The 23,425-nt window shown below is 42.9% G+C and overlaps 1 protein-coding gene across 1 annotated transcript in view; it reads left to right on the top strand.

Annotated features, from left to right (window-relative positions):
* The window catches only part of LOC115612429 (sodium/hydrogen exchanger 2-like), a 28,395-nt gene extending 5,597 nt beyond the window's left edge, over nt 1-22,798 (top strand). The window contains exons 4-12 of the mRNA XM_030496619.1: nt 934-1,151; nt 4,981-5,177; nt 10,052-10,141; nt 12,134-12,204; nt 13,377-13,541; nt 14,243-14,357; nt 15,667-15,801; nt 20,208-20,274; nt 22,389-22,798. Of these exons, the coding sequence (XP_030352479.1) occupies nt 934-1,151; nt 4,981-5,177; nt 10,052-10,141; nt 12,134-12,204; nt 13,377-13,541; nt 14,243-14,357; nt 15,667-15,801; nt 20,208-20,274; nt 22,389-22,525 (1,195 nt within the window). The 3' untranslated portion in view covers nt 22,526-22,798. The remainder of the gene's footprint in view (nt 1-933; nt 1,152-4,980; nt 5,178-10,051; nt 10,142-12,133; nt 12,205-13,376; nt 13,542-14,242; nt 14,358-15,666; nt 15,802-20,207; nt 20,275-22,388) is intronic.
* The last annotated feature ends 627 nt before the right edge of the window (nt 22,799-23,425 follow it).

Genomic DNA, 23,425 nt, shown 5'->3' with positions numbered 1-23,425 from the left:
CCGCATCTTTCTTGTAGGCCGCTTTTAAATGTGATGCTTTCACTGCAAAGCAGTAGTTGCATGGCTGTTTTCTGAATAGCTCTTAGCTGAGAGGATGCATTCTGGATAATGTGCTGTGGAGGCCAGCACCTATCTTAACACCTATTTGCATGTATGTGGGTCACTTACCTGTCCTGGTCACAGCTGGTGTTTAAAGTCAGTCTGCCAGACCCAGGGGCAATTCTGCAAGCTGAGGACCTACCTCTCTGTGCGCTTGTCTGCGTGATATAATAAGGAGAGTTGCCATGATGTTCCCTGTGAAAGCAATTATAAAATTAGTAAAACTTCATGTAGATGGCCTTACAAATACCAAGGGAAATCAGATCTTGGAAACTTAAAAGTTGTTTTGCTATTTCTGGTACAATATTTAGAACAAAATATTTCTGTCCAGGTTGAAATATAAAAATGGAGCTTCAACTCCTTGAGTGCTCAATTGTTTTGATCTTCTAAGATTGCTGGCCTTAAAATGTATTGATTTGCAAAGCTGATGAATTAGGCTAACTACATGTACCCTGTAACTTGAAGAACCAATTATCCATGAAAAATTGCAAGGCAATCACAAGATTAGAGTTTGGCAAAGTTAGAGAACTGAAAGTAGTGTATTATGATGGGAAGAGCTGGGTGTTGTTAATTGTAGGTACTGCTGTGTGGCTGTGATAAATGCAATAGATAGCAAGTTGTTTATCTGTTAAAAACCAGACTCAGTCTTGGTCAACATTTATAGTGTCTTATTGTCTTGGTATTCCTCCTGATTTCATTGGGCTGATGTAGAAAGTGAATCACGACAGTGAGATGTCTGCAAACGTATAAGACTTGACGAAGCCTTTTTTTTTGTATGTGATAATATCAATTTTGTGTGCTTAAGTATAAACACTTATTGTTTCATTTCCTCAGCATCATTGCTTGTGCCATGGGCATGAAACGTTACGTGGAGGCCAACATCTCTCTGAAGTCTCATACCACAGTCAAATACTTCATGAAGATGTGGAGCAGTGTTAGCGATACCCTCATCTTCATCTTCCTTGGAGTTTCCACCATTGGAGAAAATCATGAGTGGAACTGGCCATACATTTGCTTCACTGTCATTTTCTGTCTTGTTTGGAGAGCACTAGGTATGATGAAAGTACAGGGGTTTTTGTTTGTTTGGTTTTTTTAATATATATTATTATTTATGGGAGTGGAAAATGTGATTCCATTAAACGAGAGAATGCTCCTGCCCCCATCATCCTTTCCTGCTTGCTCTGTATGTGTGGTTATCCTAGATGTGAATGCAAGGACTGAACTAGGACACCCCAGCCGATGCTTCCCTCCTCCATTGCTTGCTCAATAGCAAGTCTTGCATTTTACTGCAATTTCCTACTCTGTGCACTCACCATAGACAGCACTGATGCTAAATAGATATTCTCATGACATTTGTTTTATCGATACCTCTGTCTTAGACCCTCCTTTGATTGCCATGATCTCCTCTCCCGTTTCAGTACTTATTAGACCCTTTGTTTCCTCATTTGAAGGGAGACTGTAAGTACTTAGCTTGGGATCAGAGAGCTGTGTAAAACTGCAAGGCCTCTGACAGCATATTCTGAATTGCAGAGATTTAAGGGATTTAATTTGTAACAAGTTTGTGTACAGCAGCATCCTTAAATGGGAAACTGGAGGAACCTTCGAACAGCTGTCCCTGGGGAGGCTGTTCTGCTTTACAAAAGAGCATCTACCCTGCTTACTGCTGGGTAGATGAAAATTGGGACCTTCTTCTCCTCTTCAAGAACCTCAGATAAGGAGTGAGAATGACAGAATTGCACAGAACCAGGGAACTGCTGAGGTTGGCAAGGATCTCTCAAGATCGTTGGATTCTACCCTTGCTTAAACAAGGTCAGCTAGGCAGGACTGTGTCCAAACAGCTTTTGATTATCTGCTTGGATGGAGACTCTGCACCCTTCCTGGGAAACCTATTGCAGTGTTTGAGCAACCTCACAGTAAAAAAGTGACCAAGATTTGGTGATTACAAGAGGATGTGAGCTGTGTATTAAAATATTCTCCTGATAATTGTGGCTAAAGATTATTTTCTTGAGACCACTTATGACGAAAACCTGAGTCTCAGTCTCAGAATACTCTGATATCCTATTTTCATTCATTGCAAATGACCAGAAAAATAGATGTGCTGCTTTGCCTCCTCAGTTCTATCTTGCACTGATTTGGTCTTCAGAGAGGCTGATTCTCTGTTGATTCTTACAGTGTGCAGTTACTGTCACCAAAGTGAGTGCAGTGCCTACCTTCCCATTTATGGAAGTTTTTCTATATTAACTATATTTGCAAGTATAACTGAACACACATTTTGGAAAAGAATTTGAGAGCTAAAAACCATTCAACAGAATTTATGCTTACAAACCACTGAGTCAGAGTGAACTCAAATTTGATAGACACTTCAAGAAATTGCTAAAATAGGATTGGCCATGTTTAGCAAGACATAGCAGAACGGGTTTCATTAGCTGTTAATACATGCCAAGATTTGTTTTAATAACTGCACCATAAATGCACTTGGAAACATGCATATTAGTTGTGTGGATGTTCACATGTTTTATTATGGTTAAGTGGTTTTCTCTAAATTATTTGCTCAAGTTCTTAGTTTGACTTTTCTTAGTTCAAAAATTCTTCACTGCAAGACATAAGGAACATAATAACATCTCAAGATCCCCTGGCTCTCTAAACATGACTCCTCTGATTGCATTCTCAAATTATGCAGCATGTTATTAGAGAAGGGCTCAGTGCTGCAGCTAGGGAAGAAAACCCTTTTTCCATTCAAAATCCCCCTTGATTTAAATAAGAACACAAAAACCAGGGCTGAAAAATCATCTTGCACATCTGATTCCAAACGGGATGTCCCTTTTCTGCAGCACCTTTCTGGAGAGCCATAGGTGTGCCAGGAGGACATGAGCTGGGCAGGGTGCAGCACAAAGCCGGGCTGGGAATTTCCTGTCTTGGAAGTGGTGGCTGAGATGAGATTCCGACCTGCTCAGACCCATCTGGCATCTCTGGACGTGCTTGAGGCACTGATCCAGAAGTGGGAGGCACCTATAGAGTTTGCTTGCAGGAATTGCGGACTTTTGGGTCGGCAGTGCTGGGATTAGTGTGTGAGCTGTGGTCTTGTCCTCTATTGGACCCTCCAAGTGCTCTTAAATGAGAAATGACTCTGCTGAAGCCTGAGGCCTGGAATTACTTTGATATAGGAGAGATCAGCTAAAACGCAAAATGCATTAATTGTATGACAGTACTAATATTCTACTATTATCCAAGCGCTAGGGAGGTTTCCTCCTGCACTTTCTCAAGGTCTATCTTCAGAAGGAAATATATTCTGCTCAAAATGATGAATTGTATATCATCTCGTGGAGCAAACTGGCCTTGAGTTAATTTAGGGAATGCTAATGATAATTTGTGAGGAAGGATTAAATTAAGACAAAGGCCAGGATATCAACTCAAGTAAATTTTGCTCCTTTAAATCATCAGCACTGCCTGAGCTTTACAGTAGCTGCAGATGTGAGCTGAGGTATGCTTTATTTATTTACTTCATTTAAAGTTACAAAGAACCTTGAAACTAATGTACTTCACATCTGGTCTGGGTACCAGCTCCACGGAGATCTGGAGATGGGGAAGGTGTTGCAAAGTTGAGTTCACTGTTCCTGAAACATCCCCAGCTTTTTGTTTTCTTCAAACTGGTCTGATGTACAATTGGATATTTTTAGTTGTACTGGCATGGGAAGATGTTTGATATGTACATTACAAGTGCACTATTTTTGAAGTTTATATCTTCTCCAAACACCCTTTAGAAAAGCAGCAGTGATGTGGATCCAGCTAATTCCTAGCAAAAGACAATGGCAGTCTGTGTCATCAGTTCTCAAAATGGCCATTAATCTTCAGGAAATAAGATGTTTATCGTATCTGTTGGTATTAGATCATGGCTTACTGATTTAAAGCTCAACTTTTCGTACCTTTCTGTATCTGTTTATGTATTTGCAAATGACTATAAATTACATCAGTTGTTGTGTCACCTTACGTAGTCATATGTTCATACAATATAAATGTTTGAGTGAAAGATTTGTGAAGAAGCAATATTTACACAGGCAGAATAGAGCTACTTATCCAAGCTACTGCTTGGAAACTTTTGGAAATTGGAGGGTAATTTGTGGCTAAGTTGTTGATGACTGTTTGCCTCAAGAACATGTATAATCTGAGCAATTTGCTCATTTGTTCTCACCAATGAGAATAAATCAATTAATATTTCAGTTCTTGGAATCTGCTTCTGTGTCATTATACGAGTGAGGTTTTGGCTGACACATGACCACAGAATTGCCCTAAAGACTTTCATTAACTACCATCTACATAAATGTGTTCATATATCCTATGTTGCCAATAGTTATTGTTTATTCAGTATTTAGCTGATGCTTAACACTGAGTCACCAGGTAAGTGGTGTGTTCTGGGATCCGTGGTCATTGGAGTGGGAGGACAACACTAAAACTCCCCTGCTGAATTCAGAGTCCTTCTGAAGGAAGCTCTGGTTTCCAAGCTGGGCTATGATAAGCACAGGATTGAGTTAAAAAACAAGAGAATTTGCTATAAGATGAGCTACCTAAAATTGTACATTTTATAGTACAATTAATAGCTGTACAAACTCCCAAAACTGTGGCCAGTGAATGGTGTTGTAATACCCCACATCAGAGATGCATCAGGGATCAGTTTTTAAGTGGACAAATCAAACACAAACCTGTTGGACCAGCCTGGAAGAAAAGCCCTTCTCCAATGGCATACTGGGAGCATAGCTTGGGACCTGGCCAGTTCCTCATGACTAGTGCTTACCAGTTCAGGGATGTTTTACAGTATGATACATCGAGTTGTATCTACTTGCTCTTTTTGTTTGATGTGGTCCCATCTTCTTTGCTGCTTTTCAGGGGTTCTTGTGCTGACTTTCTTTGTGAACAGATTTCACGTGAACACCGTCACCAGCAAAGACCAATTCATTATAGCATACGGGGGTCTCCGAGGAGCCATTTGTTTCTCTTTGGTTTTCTTGCTGCCTGACTTCCACAGAAAGAAGCTCTTCATTGCAGCAACAACTGTTGTCATCCTCTTCACCGTGTTTGTACAGGTAAAAACAATCTTGGTGTCAGTAGCAGATGTAAAGAATAAGCGTGCTTTTTATTTTTCCAGACATATGACTAGTACTAAACTATTAGATGGATACAAGAATTTTCCAGTAATTAAATCTTTCCCTCTATTGAGTGGTTAGGCATATAAAAATTTAAAGTTATTACTCAAAGAGGCAGAAGGTTTGAGAGGTTGACCAGCAGTTGTTGACTTGCAACATTTTCCATGATAATTTGTCCCATCTTTGATCTGGTCCATCCATAGCGGGGTAGCAGTGTTGAAAATTGTGAAGAATGATGTTGGCATAGGTTTCCTCTCTAGAGTAGTGCTTATATGTGTTTTATGTGAGAGCAAAGCCAACACAAATCAACCTCTACAACTAGTTTGCTGTTTGAGCAAGATAAGAACCACTTGTTATTAGAGGCCTTGTCATGAAATGAGATGCTACCTGCCATGCAGTAAAATGAAGGTCAGTTTTCCTGATCCCAGAGGTGAGAAGATGGAAGATACTGGAGATATCCCAAACCCTCTGAACCTGAGCACCAAGAATTTTAAGGGATTTATGGTTTGGTTGTCTCAGTTTTGGTAGTTTACAAGTGGGACAAATTTAAAGGAACCTAATTTTGGGGGAGTGACTTCTTAATGGGTTTTGAGTATGAGTTTTATTGGGGCACCCAACAGCTGAAGCAACAACAGTCATTAGTTTATTTTGTTATATTTTGTGTGTACGTCTGAGATGTTTTCATATTTACGCAGCAAAGCAGCTGCAGTTATTTTATGATGATGCAGCGGGAAGGGGTTTGCTTTAACTCTTCCACTGGAAAAAAATATGGGTGTGTTACTTGTTATAAAAGCAAGGAAAATCAGAAGCAAGTAAAAAGTCAGCACATATGATTTATTTGCCTCTAATTTTTCTTCTATAACTGATCCCTAAGCCCTGTTGCCACCTGCTTTCTCTTTCTGCCCTGATGATTCTCGGCTTATTTCCTACTGAGCACTAAAGCTTCTGTGAGTTCAACCTGCCCACATCATGCAGTGGCTGCCAGGGTGGGAGAGGGAGGTGGACCCTCACAGCACAGCACTGGTTGCTCTGATATATTTGCTTTACTGTTTAAAGCACGGATGTACTTTTCTTCCCCTCTTTTTTAAAGACTGATATCTGTGAGTGTCTTTTGAGTGTGTTTTGCAAAACCCAATCCTACAGAAAGGCTGTAGGGGCATCCGCAGCTTGGGCTGCTCTTGGGGACCATATGAACAGTGGCACATCTGAACCCAGACCACAGCTGCATATGGGCAAGGATGGACAATCTGCAGCTTGGGCAGAATTTGGTGCTGGTATTGCTTTCCTTAGTAATAATATGCTTTTATTTTTCACGGATTCTGAATTAGCACTCCTCCAGCTCTGTGAGAGAGCTTTCCTCTCCCTCAGACACAGGCTGAGGTCGTAAGGAGTTGCTGAGCTCGGGAGGAGCAGGCAGGCAGCATTGCTCTGACATCTAGTGGTAAAAGCATCCTTGCAGCCTTCTGTGTGATGATTTTGGAGGTGTCTCCCTGCTCTTTGCCCTGCAGCAAGTCTGTACAGCAAGTCTGTAACGACAAGGCTCTTTTCGGGGTTTCTTTGAAATACACAGTTCACCTGACAAACGTTGTCATGTTTGGACGAGGATGTGGTGGGAAAACTGGGGTTGTCTGGTCCTGAAATGAGTAAGGCTGATGTCTACCTGGTGCACACCATCCCAAAAAGTTAAGCATGGGTCTCCATAGGGCTGAAGTAAGCGGGATGTGGGTCTGGGAAAGACGCCATGCAGAAAAGCTCCCCAGGAGCTCCTGCTGAAGAGCATGGGGTCCATGCAGAGCTGCTGACCCAGGGCTGCCCTCCTCCTGCCCTCGGATGGAGAAAGCAGAGCAGCTGGCGGGGCTTTGGGAGCTGGTGGGTCATGGTGACAGCTGCCCCACTCATGGGGCCCCCATGAGTGGCCCCATGGCTATCAGCCCACATGAGCAAATGACTTTCGCTTGGCCTCCCTGAGCCCCTCACGTGTGGGTGCTGGGCTCTTGGGCAATGTGGAGGATTGGGGTTGGCTCGCTGCTTCCCCACATCCACCTAATCCACATCATGAGCTGAAGTCATGGTCAACATGTGTGACGTGCTGATGGGCTCGGAGCTGAGACCCGCAGGGCAGCTGGACTGGGCACAGCTTTCAGCCTGAAAGGAGGGAGCAGGGGCCAGGGGTGGGGGGAACGTACTTAGGTGGAGGTTGATGAGTTTTAAGATGCAAATGTGGGTCAGAAATTGAAAAGACACGGTCACTAGGCACGTCCGCTCATGCAGAGACGCTCTTGAGTCTCAGACAAAGGTTGTTCTAAGGCAGCAGCTCTATTCTGCTGAGGCTTCGGAAAATCCTTCCCAGGACCGGGAAAAGGGCTTTTGTGTAACCTCAAAGCTCAACTGGTGATGTCATCTCCATGCAAAAGGGTGAGAGTTAAACAGGGTCCCCTGTGGGTATGTGTCAGCGGGGCGACCCCTTGACCTTCAGCCATTCAGCAGGAACATAGCATCTATAAAGACAGACTGCTCAGGCTCCAGATACCTGCAGTATTGTGTAGCTGAGGCCACCATGAGAACAGGGAGGGGGGAAATAAACCTAAGCCGAAACAGAAAGATATTAATTTTTCTGTGCTGTAACTCAGCATAGAAAACAGGTAAATATAACATATTTCTACATGTGTTAAGATGAACCTTTACAAATGATTCCTACAGCTTCTAAAGTCTGTGGCACTGCTGCCAGCCACATAGATCATCACAATATATGATATTGAAGAATAAATATCTTTAATATCCCAGCATCTTTGATGGTACTGTGTCACTTTGGGTGGAAAGGACAAGTGAAACACTGGCTACAAACCAACTTCTGTAGATAGTGGACTTTGTTGTTGTTATTTTGTACAGTAAATTTTCTTTATATTCTCAATGATATCAGTACAGACTTGGCAGGGAGTGTCTGTGTTAAGATAGGACAGAAACTAGGTGAGAAATGATCTGGGCCCTTTTAAGCTGGGAAGGCCAGCAAAGCATCTTGTTGGAGCACAAACTGACTTAATTTTCTTGGGAATCCTGATCACGCTCTCTCTGAAAAGGCTCGTGCTGCATGAACTAATGACCAACATCTTAGCAGTTGGGCTTGTCCATACATGGGTCTATCAGTGCATTACACAACCCAGGAAATTAACGTATTTTGGCTTTTTTTAACTCAGTTGCATAAGGCTCATTCCACAATGAGCCTGGTTAATAATTTTGAGAAGTTTGACTGAGCAATTGTCAAGTCCTCAGCACTTCCAAACAGGCCTGGATGTACACCATGTAGCCCAGAAAGTCTTCCAAGGAGCTGGGGGCTTGTGTGGAATGTTGCAAAATGCCATTGTTCTGCCTTTCAGTATGGTTTGAAAATGAAATACCATGTTCTCTGTTTGAAGTTCACTCTCTTGGCCTATTGGCCTCTGACCTCTTCCATGAAATTGTTAGCAAATGTAATAATTAAGAGGTTTTTTTCTTTTTTTGGTGCATGTGTGGGTTTGTTTCATTTGATTTGGGTATTTTTGTTGTTTGTTGTTTGCCTGCACCGACCCATTATCTACTGGGTCACTGGTGGTAGAAAAACTTTGTGTGAGCCACGACAGAGCTGTTGGCATCAGGTGATGCACCTTAAATGAGTTATCGCAGGTGAGTGGAGGATCATCACAGGGGACCTACAAGTGTGTTTTGAAATAACACATGGTCTGAAATAGCACATGGGATTTCACTGATGCTCCCAAGGTCAGGAAGGACCAAAGGAATTCAGGTGTTTAAGTCTGGGAGTCACAAAACTCCAAAAGGTCACTTTAAAATGAAAACAAATGCAGCTCATTATCCATTGAAGGCAAGAGACCAATTGCATAGTCTCTACTTAATTTTTGTAATATCTGTTATTTCTGAATTTGTGAGTTTTATGTTATTTACTCTGAATAACGATGCTTTTTTTATTGCTATTAGCTATTAAAATGACATTATAATTGTTTCTGCAATTAAAAATGTGTTCAGCTCTCCTCCGTGCCAGCATTTGTGACATTCAGAAGTCATAAACATCAACTACTCCGTCATTTTTGCTGTAAACATGTCCTAGAAAACTCATTTCATACTGAAGCCAGACTAAGAAACATAGCACAGCAGCATTTTAGAAGTTCTCTCACGAGGCTTGAATGGCATTAAAACTCTTCCCTTGACCCTTCTCACCAGGTGGATACTTTGATTAGTAAACTTAGCTACCGGCAGGCCATCAAAGATCGTTGGGGTAATGATCTGTGGCACATAATACTCAAAAAGTTAGCAGACAAATGCTGGTGGAGGCTGCGTGCTGTGAAGTCTCAAGGACTATCGTCGTTTCAGGCATTCGAACTTTGAACGTTTCAAGCCTCTTTCCATCTGGTAGGCTACAAGGAATAGCAAGCCACCGGCTTGACCTTGAAATTATTCATTGACTTTTTGTGGTCTTTGAGATGCCAGATGAGGAGAGCAGAGCATTTTCCTGCTCTGCCTACCCCGATCCTGAAGCCTGTGTGTGTGAGCTCCAATTGACAGGCTACTACCACAAGCAAACAAAATGTTTGGCTTACAGTTGGGAGAACAGTTTCTAGTCTTGCTGAAGCTTTGCAGATTTTGCCTTGCTAATAAAACGGAGCAGATAAACGTTAGCTCAAACACCAGGTCTTGTTCTGGCAAGGAACAATGTACCTGTGGCTCATACCTGTGCTGGTGATATTTTTTTTCCCAGTGCAGGTACCACTAAGAACACCTGATGTGAAGAAAGGCTGATTTTTGTCTTTGTGGTTATGCTGCAGGGAATGACCATCCGTCCTCTAGTTGACTTGTTGGCTGTCAAGAGGAAAAGAGAGAGTGCTCCCACAGTGGGAGAGCAGATCCATATTCGGGTAAGTGCATCCATTAAAATGCAGCCAGAGCTTTCCAATATGCTTTGTTGATACCAATATGGTCCTCCTGAAATGTGTGTGCCTCCAGGGACTCTACAGATATGCAATTTTAATCTTCTGCAGGTCAGCCCCTTCCCAGGTATAAAGTCTTATGCAGCTTCCTACCCATGGGTTATTATTTGCATTGGAATAGCAGCCACCAGCTCAGGCTGATGTTGCATTAGGTGCTGCACAAACATGAGAAAGATGATCACTTGCCCAAAAGTCTAACCTAACTCAAACATTTCTGCTTCTCTGGAAAGTGAAAGAAAGAAAATGAAACTTGGTTGATTTCAGGGTTGGGATCTTCCACGTGTTCATCAGTCACATCACTGCCATCAGTTTGGCTGTTTTTACAAAAAAAAAAAATTAGAAAAGGGAGAATAAAGGCTGGAATTATATTGGAGGGAACCACTGAAGTGCCTCCTCCCCGGAATTGTTCAAGGCCACATTGGATGGGGCTTTGAGCAACCTGGTCTAGTGAAAGGTGTCCCTGACCATGGCAGGGGGTTGGAATTAGGTGATCTTTAAAGTGGAATTTAGTTCACTCTGCTCTCACCATCCAAACATTGGCCTTCCTGAGTATAGGAGACTTCTTCAGGGAGTGGGTCAACTCCATGAGGAAGCAGGGCACTGTGCAGACTTAGCGTTTGCATCTGCGTCCAATGTAAAATTCTGTTTCTGAACTTAATTGTTTATGCCCAGACATATTTTTGAGGGTATGGCTCCTTCAGGGATATTTTTATCTTCTTTTTGGATAGCTAGAAATAAAGACATTAGGTCTGAGGACATTTATAAAAACTGTTTGGCATCCTCACAATTAGGTTGTATTGCAGGGCTTTGTGTGAGGTTAACAGAACAGTTCAATAGGCTGAAGAGTCTTTTCCCATCATGAACAGAGAATACTTTCTTCTTTTGTTAATGTGTGAATAGTAAATCATTTCTGGAAATGTGTTTATTAGGAAATGGGAGCTGAAAATGACTGTGTACGAATTAAGTAAAGTAGAGAAGGCAACAATGCAGACTGCTGGAAAGCAGGGACGCAGAAGCAGCTTTCTCCCTCAAATTTGTTTCTCTGTCTGGGTAGTGGGGACATTCTTGCTCACAAGAGTGATGACCAGTAGGGGTGAGGTCATTTGCTGGTCCTCTGGCTATATGGCTTCTAATAGCTAATGATACTAAACCTGTACCAGGCTGCAGGGCTGAGTCAACAGCTCTGATTTTTTTTGTATCTGACCCCACAAAAAATATTAGAGCTGGAGGAAGCTCCAGGGACATTGGTACGTGGATGTGGAGGGCCATTGACCCGCAGTAGAGCAGAGCCCCCTCCCAGTTAGAGCTGCCAGTAGGAGAGAAAGCAATTTGGGAAATTATAGAGATTTAACTTCTAGGTGGAAAAATCAACCTGTCTGGAATTTTAAATATAATTTCAAACAATAATAATCTTTTTGTATAAGGCACAATGTGGCCAATTATTTCATTTAGTGGGAAGCGTCTGGGGGAAGGCAGTATTTATTATTCAAGTCAAAGCATTATTTGTATGTTATCTACATCTCTATTCTGAAGATACCCATCTCCTGAGACACATTGTCCTCAAAAACCTCAATATGAGCATTTCCTGCTTATCAAGGCCCAATATGCAGGACATGCAAGCCATTAGCCATCCTGTATGTATCATAAAGAGCAGATCCACATCCCTCAGTGATTATTCTTCACTCTCACAGACCTGAAAGCAAGCAGCCAAACCACTTATTGTACTCCAGAGCAAAGGGATATACGTGGATGACTGGATGGGGAATTAGCCCGACAGCCCCTCTCCTTGTTTACCGGTGCTGTGTACCGAGCTGAAAGCATCTCCTGTTTTGTCTGCTGGCTTTTGATGTTTGCTGACTGAGTTCATCACATATGCAATACATGCAACCGGTGTATAGCAAAATCCTCTTTTCTGTTTAGTTCTTGGATCATTTGCTGGCTGGCATTGAAGATATATCTGGACACTGGGGACAGTATTACTGGAAAGACAAGTAAGGATTTGCCAAAATACAACTGTGTACATGTGTAGAAAAAAATGAGGCTGGTTTCTATTCCCTAAGTTTCCACTGTGGGCAGCTGAGTCTCATTCATCCTTGGGGCACAAGGCAGGTAACAGAGGGGCAGCTTTTCTTTGTCCAAGGTGAGACTAGGCTTTTGGGGTGCTTCCCCCTTTGCAGATCACATACTGTGCTTCACCCTAAAAAGACCCTGTTCTCCTCTGCTATTGTCTTTGTTCCTCTTTGTCCAAAGATACCTGCTCGAAATGAAAGAGCCATGCCAGCACAACACACAGCCCATGTAGCTTCAGCCTGTCCCTGCCTGCAGCAGTGCTGCCCGTGCTCTCCTGCCTCTCTGGCCATGCAGGAGCTGAGGGCTCCAACCTAGTGTATGCACAGTTAAAAACTAAAAGCAGGAGGCGCAACTGATTGTTGTGGACTGACAAATTACAGCGGATCTCTGCGGATCTCTGTTGGAAAGTGCTCAATTTTCATTGAACTTCGGTAGATTGTACACATAGGAGATTTTTTTTTTTATTTTTTAGGTACAAACGACCTAAAATATACTAATAGCAATCTACCAGGTTTATTTCCTTGGCTGTGCAGACACAAACGCAGCTAACTTCATGGTAAGGACTCTGGTTAACACAGCTGGCAGGGATTTTCTTAGGAATGCCAGTACTTGGAAGTGCCACTAGAGGGTATGGGAATAGCTGCTGGCTCCGTTCGAGCAGGTTTGTGAACAGCCAACAACTGCCAGATTTGAGTGTCAGTATTTGATACCGGCTAGATCTTTTCCAAATGTTGTGCTGTATTTGAGCAGAAAGCAAGAGGAAATGGCTCAAGAGGGGATCTGGAAGTGTTTAAATCTGTTGCATCCCTTGGGGCTACTGCATGTTCTTTGTAGCACTTATAGTAGAGTTCATGTTAAATCTGGCACTTTGAGGAGCTTTTATTGTATTTGGCAAAGTTTTAATATCTTAGCTCATGTACTATAGTGCAGAAATAAATAGGAACTGACCTCTTGGACCTTTGATTTCTGGAAAGAAGGTAATGGAATATAATGGAGTATGGAGTGGTCACAGGCTATGAACCTGCTGGCTTGCTTTTGGTGCTGGGGAGTTGTGGGAGGAGGCCTAAGCCCGTCTTGTTTTGTTCTCAAACAGATTAGAATATTTTAACAGCAAATACCTGCAGAAGATCCTACTTCGAGAATATGACCAGCCAAAATCAAGTATTGTGCTTCTCTATGAAAAGCTGGAGCGGAAACATGCCATTGAGCTGGCAGAAGCAGGGCAGCTGGGGCATGGCCTGTCTCACCCATCCTTGCCGTAAGTGCTCCTTCCCCTGCAGTTGTTCCCTTTTGATCACTCATTCCAACCAGAGGGAACAGTTATGAAAAGCTTTTGCAAACTTCTTAACCTCCACTGCTCTTCCCTGCTGGGCTATCCCATGGGAAGGAGGAACATAGCTTGGACAAATGAAAAGTAAACATGATTTAAAGATTAGTAGGTGGGTATTAAAAATGATCAGGTGAATGAGCAATGTACTGGCATAGATGAACACAGTTTCTGATCTCGTACGTGGAGGCTCACCTGTATCCCCCCTCAGAGTTACACAGAAATGGTGCTCTGAGGCTCTTACACCATTTTTTTGATGGCTTTGCGTCACTGTGTGTGCTGAAGAACCAACAGTGAGAATGCGCATTGGCTGAGATGAAAGGTCAAAAATTTGTGTGTCAGAATGGCCATCTCATCCCTTACAGAGGGTTCTGCTCTACCACAGCTCCCACAGCTATTCTATCTACCAGGGAGCACATGGATGAGACGGCTCTGATACAAATGCCAAATGCCCCATCTGCAGTGATCTCCATCTGCAAGAATTAGCTGTTGCTAATTTCACTGCTAATTTCACTGCTAATGTTCACTGGTGGTGGAATCTGAAAGGGCTGTCATGAACACTGGGCTTTGGGGATGCACTGATTGTGCTACAGTGCATCTTATGAAATAAGGCATTCTGGTTTTCTTTGCAGCAACAATGACAGGACTGTCATAACAGACAAAAAATTGGAGGATACTTTGAATCCGGCTGTCCTGGATAACATACAGGAAATATTGGCAAGGAACCTGTATCGAATAAGGAGAATGGTATAACTTTTCTCTCAATCTGTACTTTAGATGTCCAATAACAAAAGTTATCTCAGTTATCCTAACAGCCTGAGCAGATGTTATGAATATTTACATAATTACTAATGATGTCTCTTTGTGAGGAGAGAATAGTTGGCTGTGTGAAGCCAGATCCAGTTTCCAAGTCAGTGGCACATTTCTGTTTGCAGCATGACAGCTTTTGAAAGGTTCACCCAGTCAGCCTATAATTTCCCGAAGTATTTTAGGCATCAGTACCCAGAACCAGAAAGGAGAAAGGAGGAGCACATGGATCTTCAGGCATCAGGTTAGCAGATCTAGCAGTTGCAACGGCTCCTGGTTACCTACAGGGTTGGGGTTATCCTCACATTGTGTTTTTTCACATAGAACAGAGCACAGCCAGTGAGCTGTGAGGGAGACTTAATCTGCAGAGGTTTTAAAACTGCTTGGCAGTTCTGCCATGGAACTGGTACAACTGGTTAAATAGCACAGAAACCATTTGCTGTTTACAGAATAACTTACGAATAATCTGTCAGAGGTTTTACACAGCACCTAGGACTGTGCATTGTAATCGCTGTTCGCACAGTGATACCTGGAGCCTTATCCTTAAAATCCACCTAAGCCTTTGTTTTATGGATTATGCACGAAATACTCAGTCCTTGGGGATGTGGCTAGTGCTGGCAGCTCAGCACAGAGGGATCAAACTCCCTCTCCTGTGCCTTTGCTGAGCCAGGAGAAGCAACTGATAAGGCTGGGAGGAAACCTATAGGAATGGCGAATGGGATGAAGATGAAGGCATACCTCCTGTTTGCACATCTGCCTAAATCCAGCCTCACCCTTCGTACAGAGAGAGTTAATCCAACTTCAGCTGATGTTAATGGAAGATTTAGCTTTGGCTGTTATATGGCTTTTGAAGCAGGATTTATGGTTCCTGTTGATTATGTGATTTATATCTGAAGGTGGGGCTAAGGTAAAATATCGGAGGGTTAGGCAGAGGCATTGGGGCTAAAGACACCTTGAATAGAGAGGTTGGTGTGTCACCTGGACTAATAGGTATCAGTCTTGTCATTCAGTGATCGCTTGGGTAATTTTGCATAAAGAAGCAGAGTTTGGAGTCCCATCTTCCTTCTTACACTCTTTCCCTCCATCCCCATCTCTCATACTTGGGCCAGATCAGTTTAACACCATAACTAGGTAGGATGGTTACAGGGGGTGAGTGACTCTGAGAGACACTGGCACTAGCGGGGGGATGCTGCTGCAGAGAGAGGGATGACTCCGTATCTGACAGTGGTCTCTCTGGTGCAATGTGCAGGGGCCAGCGTACAACAGGCACACCCTTCCCGGAGAGACTGAGCCCGCGGAGCATGCCAAGGAGATCCTGATCCTCCGGCACAAGAGCCTGCAGGTAGAAGTGAAAGGAGGTGATATGGTCAGCTCCAGGAAGGAGGTAGGAGGTAGCAGTGGACGCTTGGACCTGCAGAGACCATGCATAGGATGCTTTCCCTGTGCTAATATAACAAGTGCTAGGAACAGTGCTGTTTAGCACTGGTGGTATTTCCTTGTAAAGTCAAATCCCGTTACCATAAATGAAAAAAAGAAGTGTGTCTCAATCCTAAATTGCATTCCAGTGAGTAGGAAATATTGAGAAATAAACATAAAACCAAACCCCAACCCAACTCCCAACAAAAAAATGAGCCATCTTGCGTGCAGTGCCGTTCAGTGCTTTGTGAACACAGGCTTCCATCCATGCTAGGAAAGTTATTTAGTGAGCAAATGTTAGTAATTGGGCTTCAGTCTGTAGATTCAGAGGTCTGTTTTTCCCATGTTTTCTTTTCTGGGAGATTTCGTTGAAGGCAGGAATTTGGTTCACCCATTGTCAGCCGTTCAGATGGACTGTAAATATTTGAAACTCTTCAGTGGTTCCCCCCCTGCCCCGAAACTCTTTGAAATGACAGAAGCATTATTGTGAGATTTCTTATTTATTCTAGAGGTGAACTTTTTGTTTTTAAAAGCAGCTATGGTTCTGGGCAGACTTGAAGAAAGTAAAATAGAGGGAAGTGCTGCATACTGGATTCCTGGGAGAACCACTCTGAGTCCAAATTCACTGCTGGCACAGCTCCATGTCGGTTCATGTTATGATTAGAGGAGAAACAAGGCAAAAATAATGTGGCTGATGAAGACTTTTGCTGACTTCTTTGGAAATCAGTGGAAGAAGCTGGGCCAACATTTCCCCATGGAAAGACAAAATGGTCCAGGAATGTTTCATGAGAGCAAGCTTGGTCTTTTCAGTTCTTCCCATCCTCTGTAACTCTTGCTCTAGAGGAAAAGAGATTTATATTTTGATCCCAAACCTCCAGGTCGGCAGCAGTAATTGCTGAGGCATCCCTAAATTTCACCTGCTGCTCTGAATCTTAGGTTTTGATAGCTTGAGCTAGAGCAAACTGTGGTGTCTGATCTGGGCAGTAAGGCTACATCACTAAGGAGAAAAGAATGACCTTTTAAAAAGAAATAATTTATCTTTCTTTATTTAGATAGTGATTTTCCACGACAGCACAAGAACTTGGGACTGCTGCAGGCTTTCTTCTGCTCTGATTTCTTTGTTCAAATGCCAGTCATTGAAGAGCCCACCGAGAATGGCAGTAACACACCAAATGCCGCTGCTTCTCAGCCCTTCATTCCAGAAAGGTGTTCCGGCTCTTGCAAACAACTTAAAAGATTTAATTTGATCATTTACATGCTGATTGGTACTTACAGTTCAAAATAGATAGGCAAGAACATGGCATGTTCCTGTAGAACATTTGGTATAATTAAACTTCAAAAGAACAACATCAAACCAGGGCTGATTTGGAGCACGACGTTACATACTCTAAGGACATTTGATTGTTAACCCTTGTGCTCCTGCTTTCCCCTTTGCTACTGCTCCCGTTAGGTACTGCAGTGCTTTTGGAAAGAAATTTAGCGCCTTTGGGAACAATGTTTCTCCTGTCACTTTGAATGCTTAGAGCTGGCCTTTCAGAGAAGGGAATATTTTGGGGGAATTGCAAAAGCAGTAAAATTCACTCTCTCTATATGCTGACTCATGGACGGTGGCTAATGCCCTAGGGGGGCGGCAAATGCTCCTATGGATTTTGCAAAGTGCCAGTTTGATGCTGAGTACTGCTGTTTCTAGCAGTCATTTGCTGGTGCTAATCACACCTCTTTACAGCAGCTACCTTTGCTTTGTGCCAGTCCAAGTGAAACAAGTGTAAATACAGAGGGCTGGTTCCAGTGACATCTGTAAGGGAGACTCTAAGCCCAAGAAGGATCCCTCTGCACCCAAAAGGAAAAGTCAGGTGTGTTGTCTGTGATCGGCAACTTATATGCCAATGTTTTAGAATAGCTGCCTCATTTTACTGCAAATAGAAATAAGGTGATACCCAAAAGTGATGGGATAATGTGCTAAAAGAGCCCCAGAATATTAACACGAGGTGGGAGGGTGGGTGAATGCTGTTATTTCACTCTGTAGGAGGACAGATTGCAGAATTCGTCAGCAGAAAGAAGAAATGCTGTGCTAAAAAGTAGATCTAGGCCCATTGAAAGCAGCTCAATATTTTAAATTTTTGGGAAAAATTAAACCACTCAGATTTAATTTTGTGCCAAGTTGACAAGCAAATGGCATTTTCCTATTTAAAAAATAGGTGAATGAAAACCACAGCTAGCTAGTGTTTGAGATTTTTCTAATTGTCAGAGGCTTCATCTTTTGTACTCCCAAAGGGAAGTATTTGGCCTTTGAGGCAGCAAGAAAAAACTAGATGCTGTCATGCCACACATTTTTCTGTTCTGCATTTCACCACCAGATGGAAGCATTACAACTGTGTTTGCAAACCCAACTGGAAATCAAGGAACTGCGAAACAAACTTTAAGCAAAGGGCCTCTGAAAACCCTCTGGTGCTGGTGGAATGCCTGCAAGTCTTCTGCTGCCAGTCTATTTGATAAAAGCTTTGGTGACGCGTTCAATCAGTTTGGTGTTATGTGCTGAGTGAATCCTTAAAAAATCCCTTTGGTTCAGTAGAAACACTGCTGCTTCTGCTCGCTGGCTGTCTGCTTATATATTTTTTCTTTTTTAGTGAAGTTGGTTACTCCTTTGCTATTGAAATATAAAGCTGTTGCAGCTCAGTTGGATTCATCTCATAATTTAGTAGGTGTGGGTTGGTCTTTTCCTCCTGTATCAGTCACCACAACATAAAGGATGCATGGAAGACCATATAGGTCTGTGGCTCCACTAGGCTGGGGAGGAACCAGCAGTGAAGTTCATCTCACCTGATGGACAATCCATCTCCCTCCACTGTCAGTGTGGAGAAACCAGTGCCCTTGGCAGGAGAGGCACCAGTCTGTGGCCAGAACCAGATCACCTCTAATCCCTAAACTGGGTGGCTTTAGGTGCCTTAGGGGGTCTACTGCACTTTCAGTCTCTACCTTTGCTTTTACAGTACTGAGAGATGTCTCTTAGCCTGTGTTAGAGGCCCATGCCAATGATAGGTTAGAGGGTGAATAGGGAAGGCAGAGAGAAGTAAGAAAAGAACAGTCTTCATCCTCCCCAAGCCAACGGTGCAGGTTAAATGATTTGCATCAGGCAGAAAAACCTTGGCAAGACTACGAGGTGATTTCAGATCTGAATCATAGCCCACAGGATTAACTCCAAGACTATCTATTTCCAGCAGAAAACTTGCCTTCCTCCGCCTAAGGACAAAATTCCTGCTGAAGGCTGCTGCATCCTGGAGCTGTGCATCACCCTGGCTCTGACTTCTGTCCGGATTTTGGGCTTGCCTTATTTTAGGCAAGGATCCAACACAGAGTACGCTGGCAGGGCCGTTTCTGAGACCCAAGATAGCTTTTATTTACCACTGAGCACCCAGAAAATCCTTGCACCTGTAGCCAGGCAACTTTGGCTTCTTTTCTTCTGCCAAAACACAAGTACACTCCCCCAGAAGGAGCTTATTTGGAGCTGCCTGTAAGCCATGTGCACAAATGACATACTGCCTTTGGTAATTATGTCAGAACCCTTTCATGGAGCATGCTCTGAGAATCATTAAATGCCCCTGGGAATGGCTTTCCAGGGAGCCGGGCGCTGCTGCTTGAGCCTGGAAGGCATTGTTATTAAAATGGTCAATAAAAGTGTGAACAAGGGATGGAGGGCATCGGTCCTCGTTAGGGGAGGGAGGAGAACGAACTCAAACAAAACGGAAAACCAGGCTGGGAGGTGTCCAGAGTTTTTTTGGCAGTCTGGGTTGCTGGACCAAGGTGCCAAATCACAGCTGCATTAAAAGACTTATTCCCAGTTTACAGAAGAACTGAACAACTCAAGCAGCATTGTGCTACCTGAGGGTTTTTTTTTTTCTTTTTTCTTTTTCCTTTTTTTATTTTGTTTTATTTTTTTTCTCCTGAAGGGTAGAGATTAGCTCTGGAGTGAAAGGACAGGCAGCCCATTAATGCAAGCGTCTTACCTACCTCCTTGGTCTGCAGCCGAGTTGAGAAATGTCCATGTCTTGGGGACGGGCTTTGCCTCCTGCACTCACCTGCCCCATCCTCCCCACTCCAGGGCTGCTCTTTCCCCTCCTATCTGCCAAATCACTCCTGGAGAGCTCAGACATCTTCCACCAACTCGAAACAAATCAGCGTCTGTAAATATTTCCTGACATCTATTCAGTCTATTTTTAGCTATAGTTCTTTTTGTTTTTCTTGGCAAAAGTAAAACAAATGGAAACAGAGTCCTTGGGGATTGCAAATGGCTTGTTTATGAAGCAGGAGTGTCATTAACCGACTTGCTAGCAATCTTCATAAATGCATTAAAGTACTTTTCTTCCTTAGTCACAGAAGGATGACTCCTACTCAGCGCAGGGTGACTCCAGCATGCAGCCCAAGCTGTGCCGCTCCTTCACTGGTAAGCTGGGGAGTTGGTGGGTGCTGGTGGTGATTTCCTACCTCCCCTGCTTGTTGCACCCCGTCCCTGTGGGATGGCCCAGCTGGTGACAGGGAGGATGTGCAGAGTCTATGGCATGTCCATTACAGGGCTGGGGTTTGGGAGACAGCCAAGGCAAAGCCTCCTGCCCTCCCTACCTTGCAGCAAGCAGCAGTGGGAAGACCTGGGCTGTGTGTTGCAGGCAGGGAGGCAGGAGCATCACTCCAGCCTGGGGGACAAAGTGGTGGGACAAAGTGGTGCTCCTTAGGTGAGCATCATGAGTGAGCTGAGGTCTCAGCCCGACCTGAGACAAGACATGGGGTAGTGGTGGACTTGGCAGAGCTGGGTTAACGGTTGGACTTGATGATTTTAAAGGTCTTTTCCAACCTAAATGATTCTAAGATTCAGGTGTGCTGGGATACATTGCTGGCAGTGAAGGTGCTCCAGGCAGCTGCTCAGGGGCAGGCAGTGATGCTGGGAACCATTGCAGCGAGAAGTCTGTCCCAGTCCAGGTATTTGACCTCCTTATTACTTGTGTGCTGCAAGGGGGTGCATGAGTTTACACAGAGCTTTCTTGTCTCTCACGTCCAGCCAGGACATGAGCATTTGAAAGCATTTGAAACTGGTACTGTTCTTCATGTTCGCTAAGCAGTAATTGCAGATCATTCTGCGTATGGTGATGCTACCGCATAAACTAAATCCTTATAAAAATGAATTATATTTCAAAACATGAATTTTGTGCCAAAATTCTTTTAAAAAAAAAAGATTATTTTTTTTCTCACTAAGTATTATTAAAATGCATTTTGAGTGCCCCATTAGCAGCACTATCTGTTTTAAATATCAGTCACAAAAAGATTGGTGGTCAAGACCTCATGTTTCATAAGCCCAAGCCTGATTTTTAACTGAAAAGCTAAGTTTTCACATTAAAAAAAAAGTGGTTTATTATCAATGAAGCTTCACACTAAATATAGCTGGTGAAAACTGTAGACAGTCGTTTTAGCTTCTGAACCACAGTGGGGTATTCAGTAGGAAACTGAGCACTCTGAATTTTTACAATACTTGGCATAAGACCTTGCAGCACAATTGTGTCTGTGAAAGTGATAATCATGTCTGTAAAAGTGATGGTTGAAAAGAGTCAATGTTTGTTGGAAATAACAAAAAACAGTCATGTTGCCGCCCAATATGGGCTGAGATAGATTGAGGGGCTGGGTCTAATATTAATGTACAGAATGTTTCTTTATTACATATGTACTGGAAAAATTTTGAAGAAGCAAAGAAGTTTCCTTTTCATCTTTTTGTGTCCTTCAATTTCAAATATTTGCTTCCTTTGTAATTTTCTTTAAACACTTATCTAAAAACTTGCTAAATAAAGAGCCGTAGAATAGCTGGCACCTTCTCTGCACAAAGGTAACTTACTACAGGTTTGCAAGAGTGGATGGGAGGAACAGCATTGTGTGGCATTTGTGCGTTCATAACATGGACATCTGTTGGGAATGTAGCTATTTTGATCCACATTTTATAACAAATGTTTATATTCTTCCTGAAGAAAAACATGAGGGTACTGAGAGAAAGTGATGAAAAGCAGTGTTTTTCTCTCCCCATCCCCAGGAAGATGTGAGCACAAGAGCCCCCAACATACCCTGGTGACAGGGCTGTAGGAGACTGTAACTCTTCCATCATGATTGCTTGTACATCCACTCCAAAAACACCACTTAATGTAGCAAAAGGAAATGATAAATGCTCTAGCAGGACACCTGCATCTGAAAAGCTATATAAGTTAGTCACCAATATGAATTTTTGTTCTGCAAATTTGCTGGTGGGTGTTGTCAAAAGAATGATGATATTGATCCAGAAACGTAACATATTTCAAAGTACAAAATAGGGTTTAAATTGTCTTCTTTTTTTTTTCTCTTTTTCTTCCATTGATACACTGATCTTTGCCTTCTGTTTTATAATTGAAAAGCGATCCTTGCAGCAGAATAGCTCATCCCCAATAAGCAAATGGCCACCTCAGTAGCTCCCAGTATTCCTTCATTCTTGTAGACCCACAAAGGAGAATGCTTCTCATACAAGCTGGTGTTTTTCTCTTCTTGCAGTAGGAAATGGAGAAAAGGTTCTGGAAGTGAAGCAGAATCGGTCAAAGTCAGTGTGCATCATCCCACCACCGCAGCCTAGCGGTACGGCCTGGGGGGAGAAGGAGGAAGTGGAGAAAGAGCTGGCTTTGGAGATGTGAAAGCACAAGTGATGCGTCCTATGAGTGATCTGACTCTGTTGCATGGATGGCTGCTATACATGTAGATAATGTAAATAAGATGCATATTGAAAGGAATAATATGGACAGGGCAAAATATCCTGAGTGGTTTGCATCAAAACATGTGCTCTTATCAAAATCCCAGTGTTGTGCAATGGGAACGAAGGGCAAAGATGCATAGCTGAGCACTAGCAACACAAGATAATGTCTGAGAGAGAATTTCTAAGAAATGTCTGGGAAAAATTAGTCTTTTCAGCCTGGGAAAACTGATGAAACTGTCTATAACTGCAAGAAAGGATGTTTTAATAAGGTGAGATATCAGATCTTCTCATTAGTCAGCAGGGATAGACTAAACAGCAGGAGGCATTTAGATTAAACATTAGGAAAAACTTTATAATCTCAAGGAGAGTTTTATTAGGCAATGGAGCATACCACCAGGAAAGACAGCAGAACCAGCAAAAGATCTCTTCTGCTCCTCAGGAACTGAAGCCACGAGGAGGAGCCAGGTCCTGGTTACGGACATTAATCATGTAAGCCCAAAGTTAAGTCAGTTAAATAAGTGTTTTGTCTTACCAGAGGGACTGTCCCACACCTAGACGCAGTACTTTTAATGAAAACTTATTATGGCTGTGTTAAAAGGGGAAAATATATTCTTACTAATTTTTTTTAGAATTTATTTAAGAAATGGTTCACCTTAAAAAATAAGATGGGGAAGCTCCACATCCAGTGGCAATACCGGGAGATGAGTGCGCCATCCCTTAGACGGAAGAGCAAGCCTTGTGTTGTGGTTGGTTGTTTGCAGCAAGCCTGCAAAGACTCCCTGAGATGATCTCTGCTGTCATAGCTGAGAATCAGAGGAAGTTTGAATGCTTCTCCTTAGAG

Source organism: Strigops habroptila, chromosome 9 (genome assembly GCF_004027225.2).
Source record: "Strigops habroptila isolate Jane chromosome 9, bStrHab1.2.pri, whole genome shotgun sequence".
Lineage (NCBI taxonomy): Eukaryota > Metazoa > Chordata > Aves > Psittaciformes > Psittacidae > Strigops > Strigops habroptila.
The sequence above is the reverse complement of the archived record's forward strand: the minus strand, read 5'-3'. Positions and strand labels throughout refer to the sequence as shown.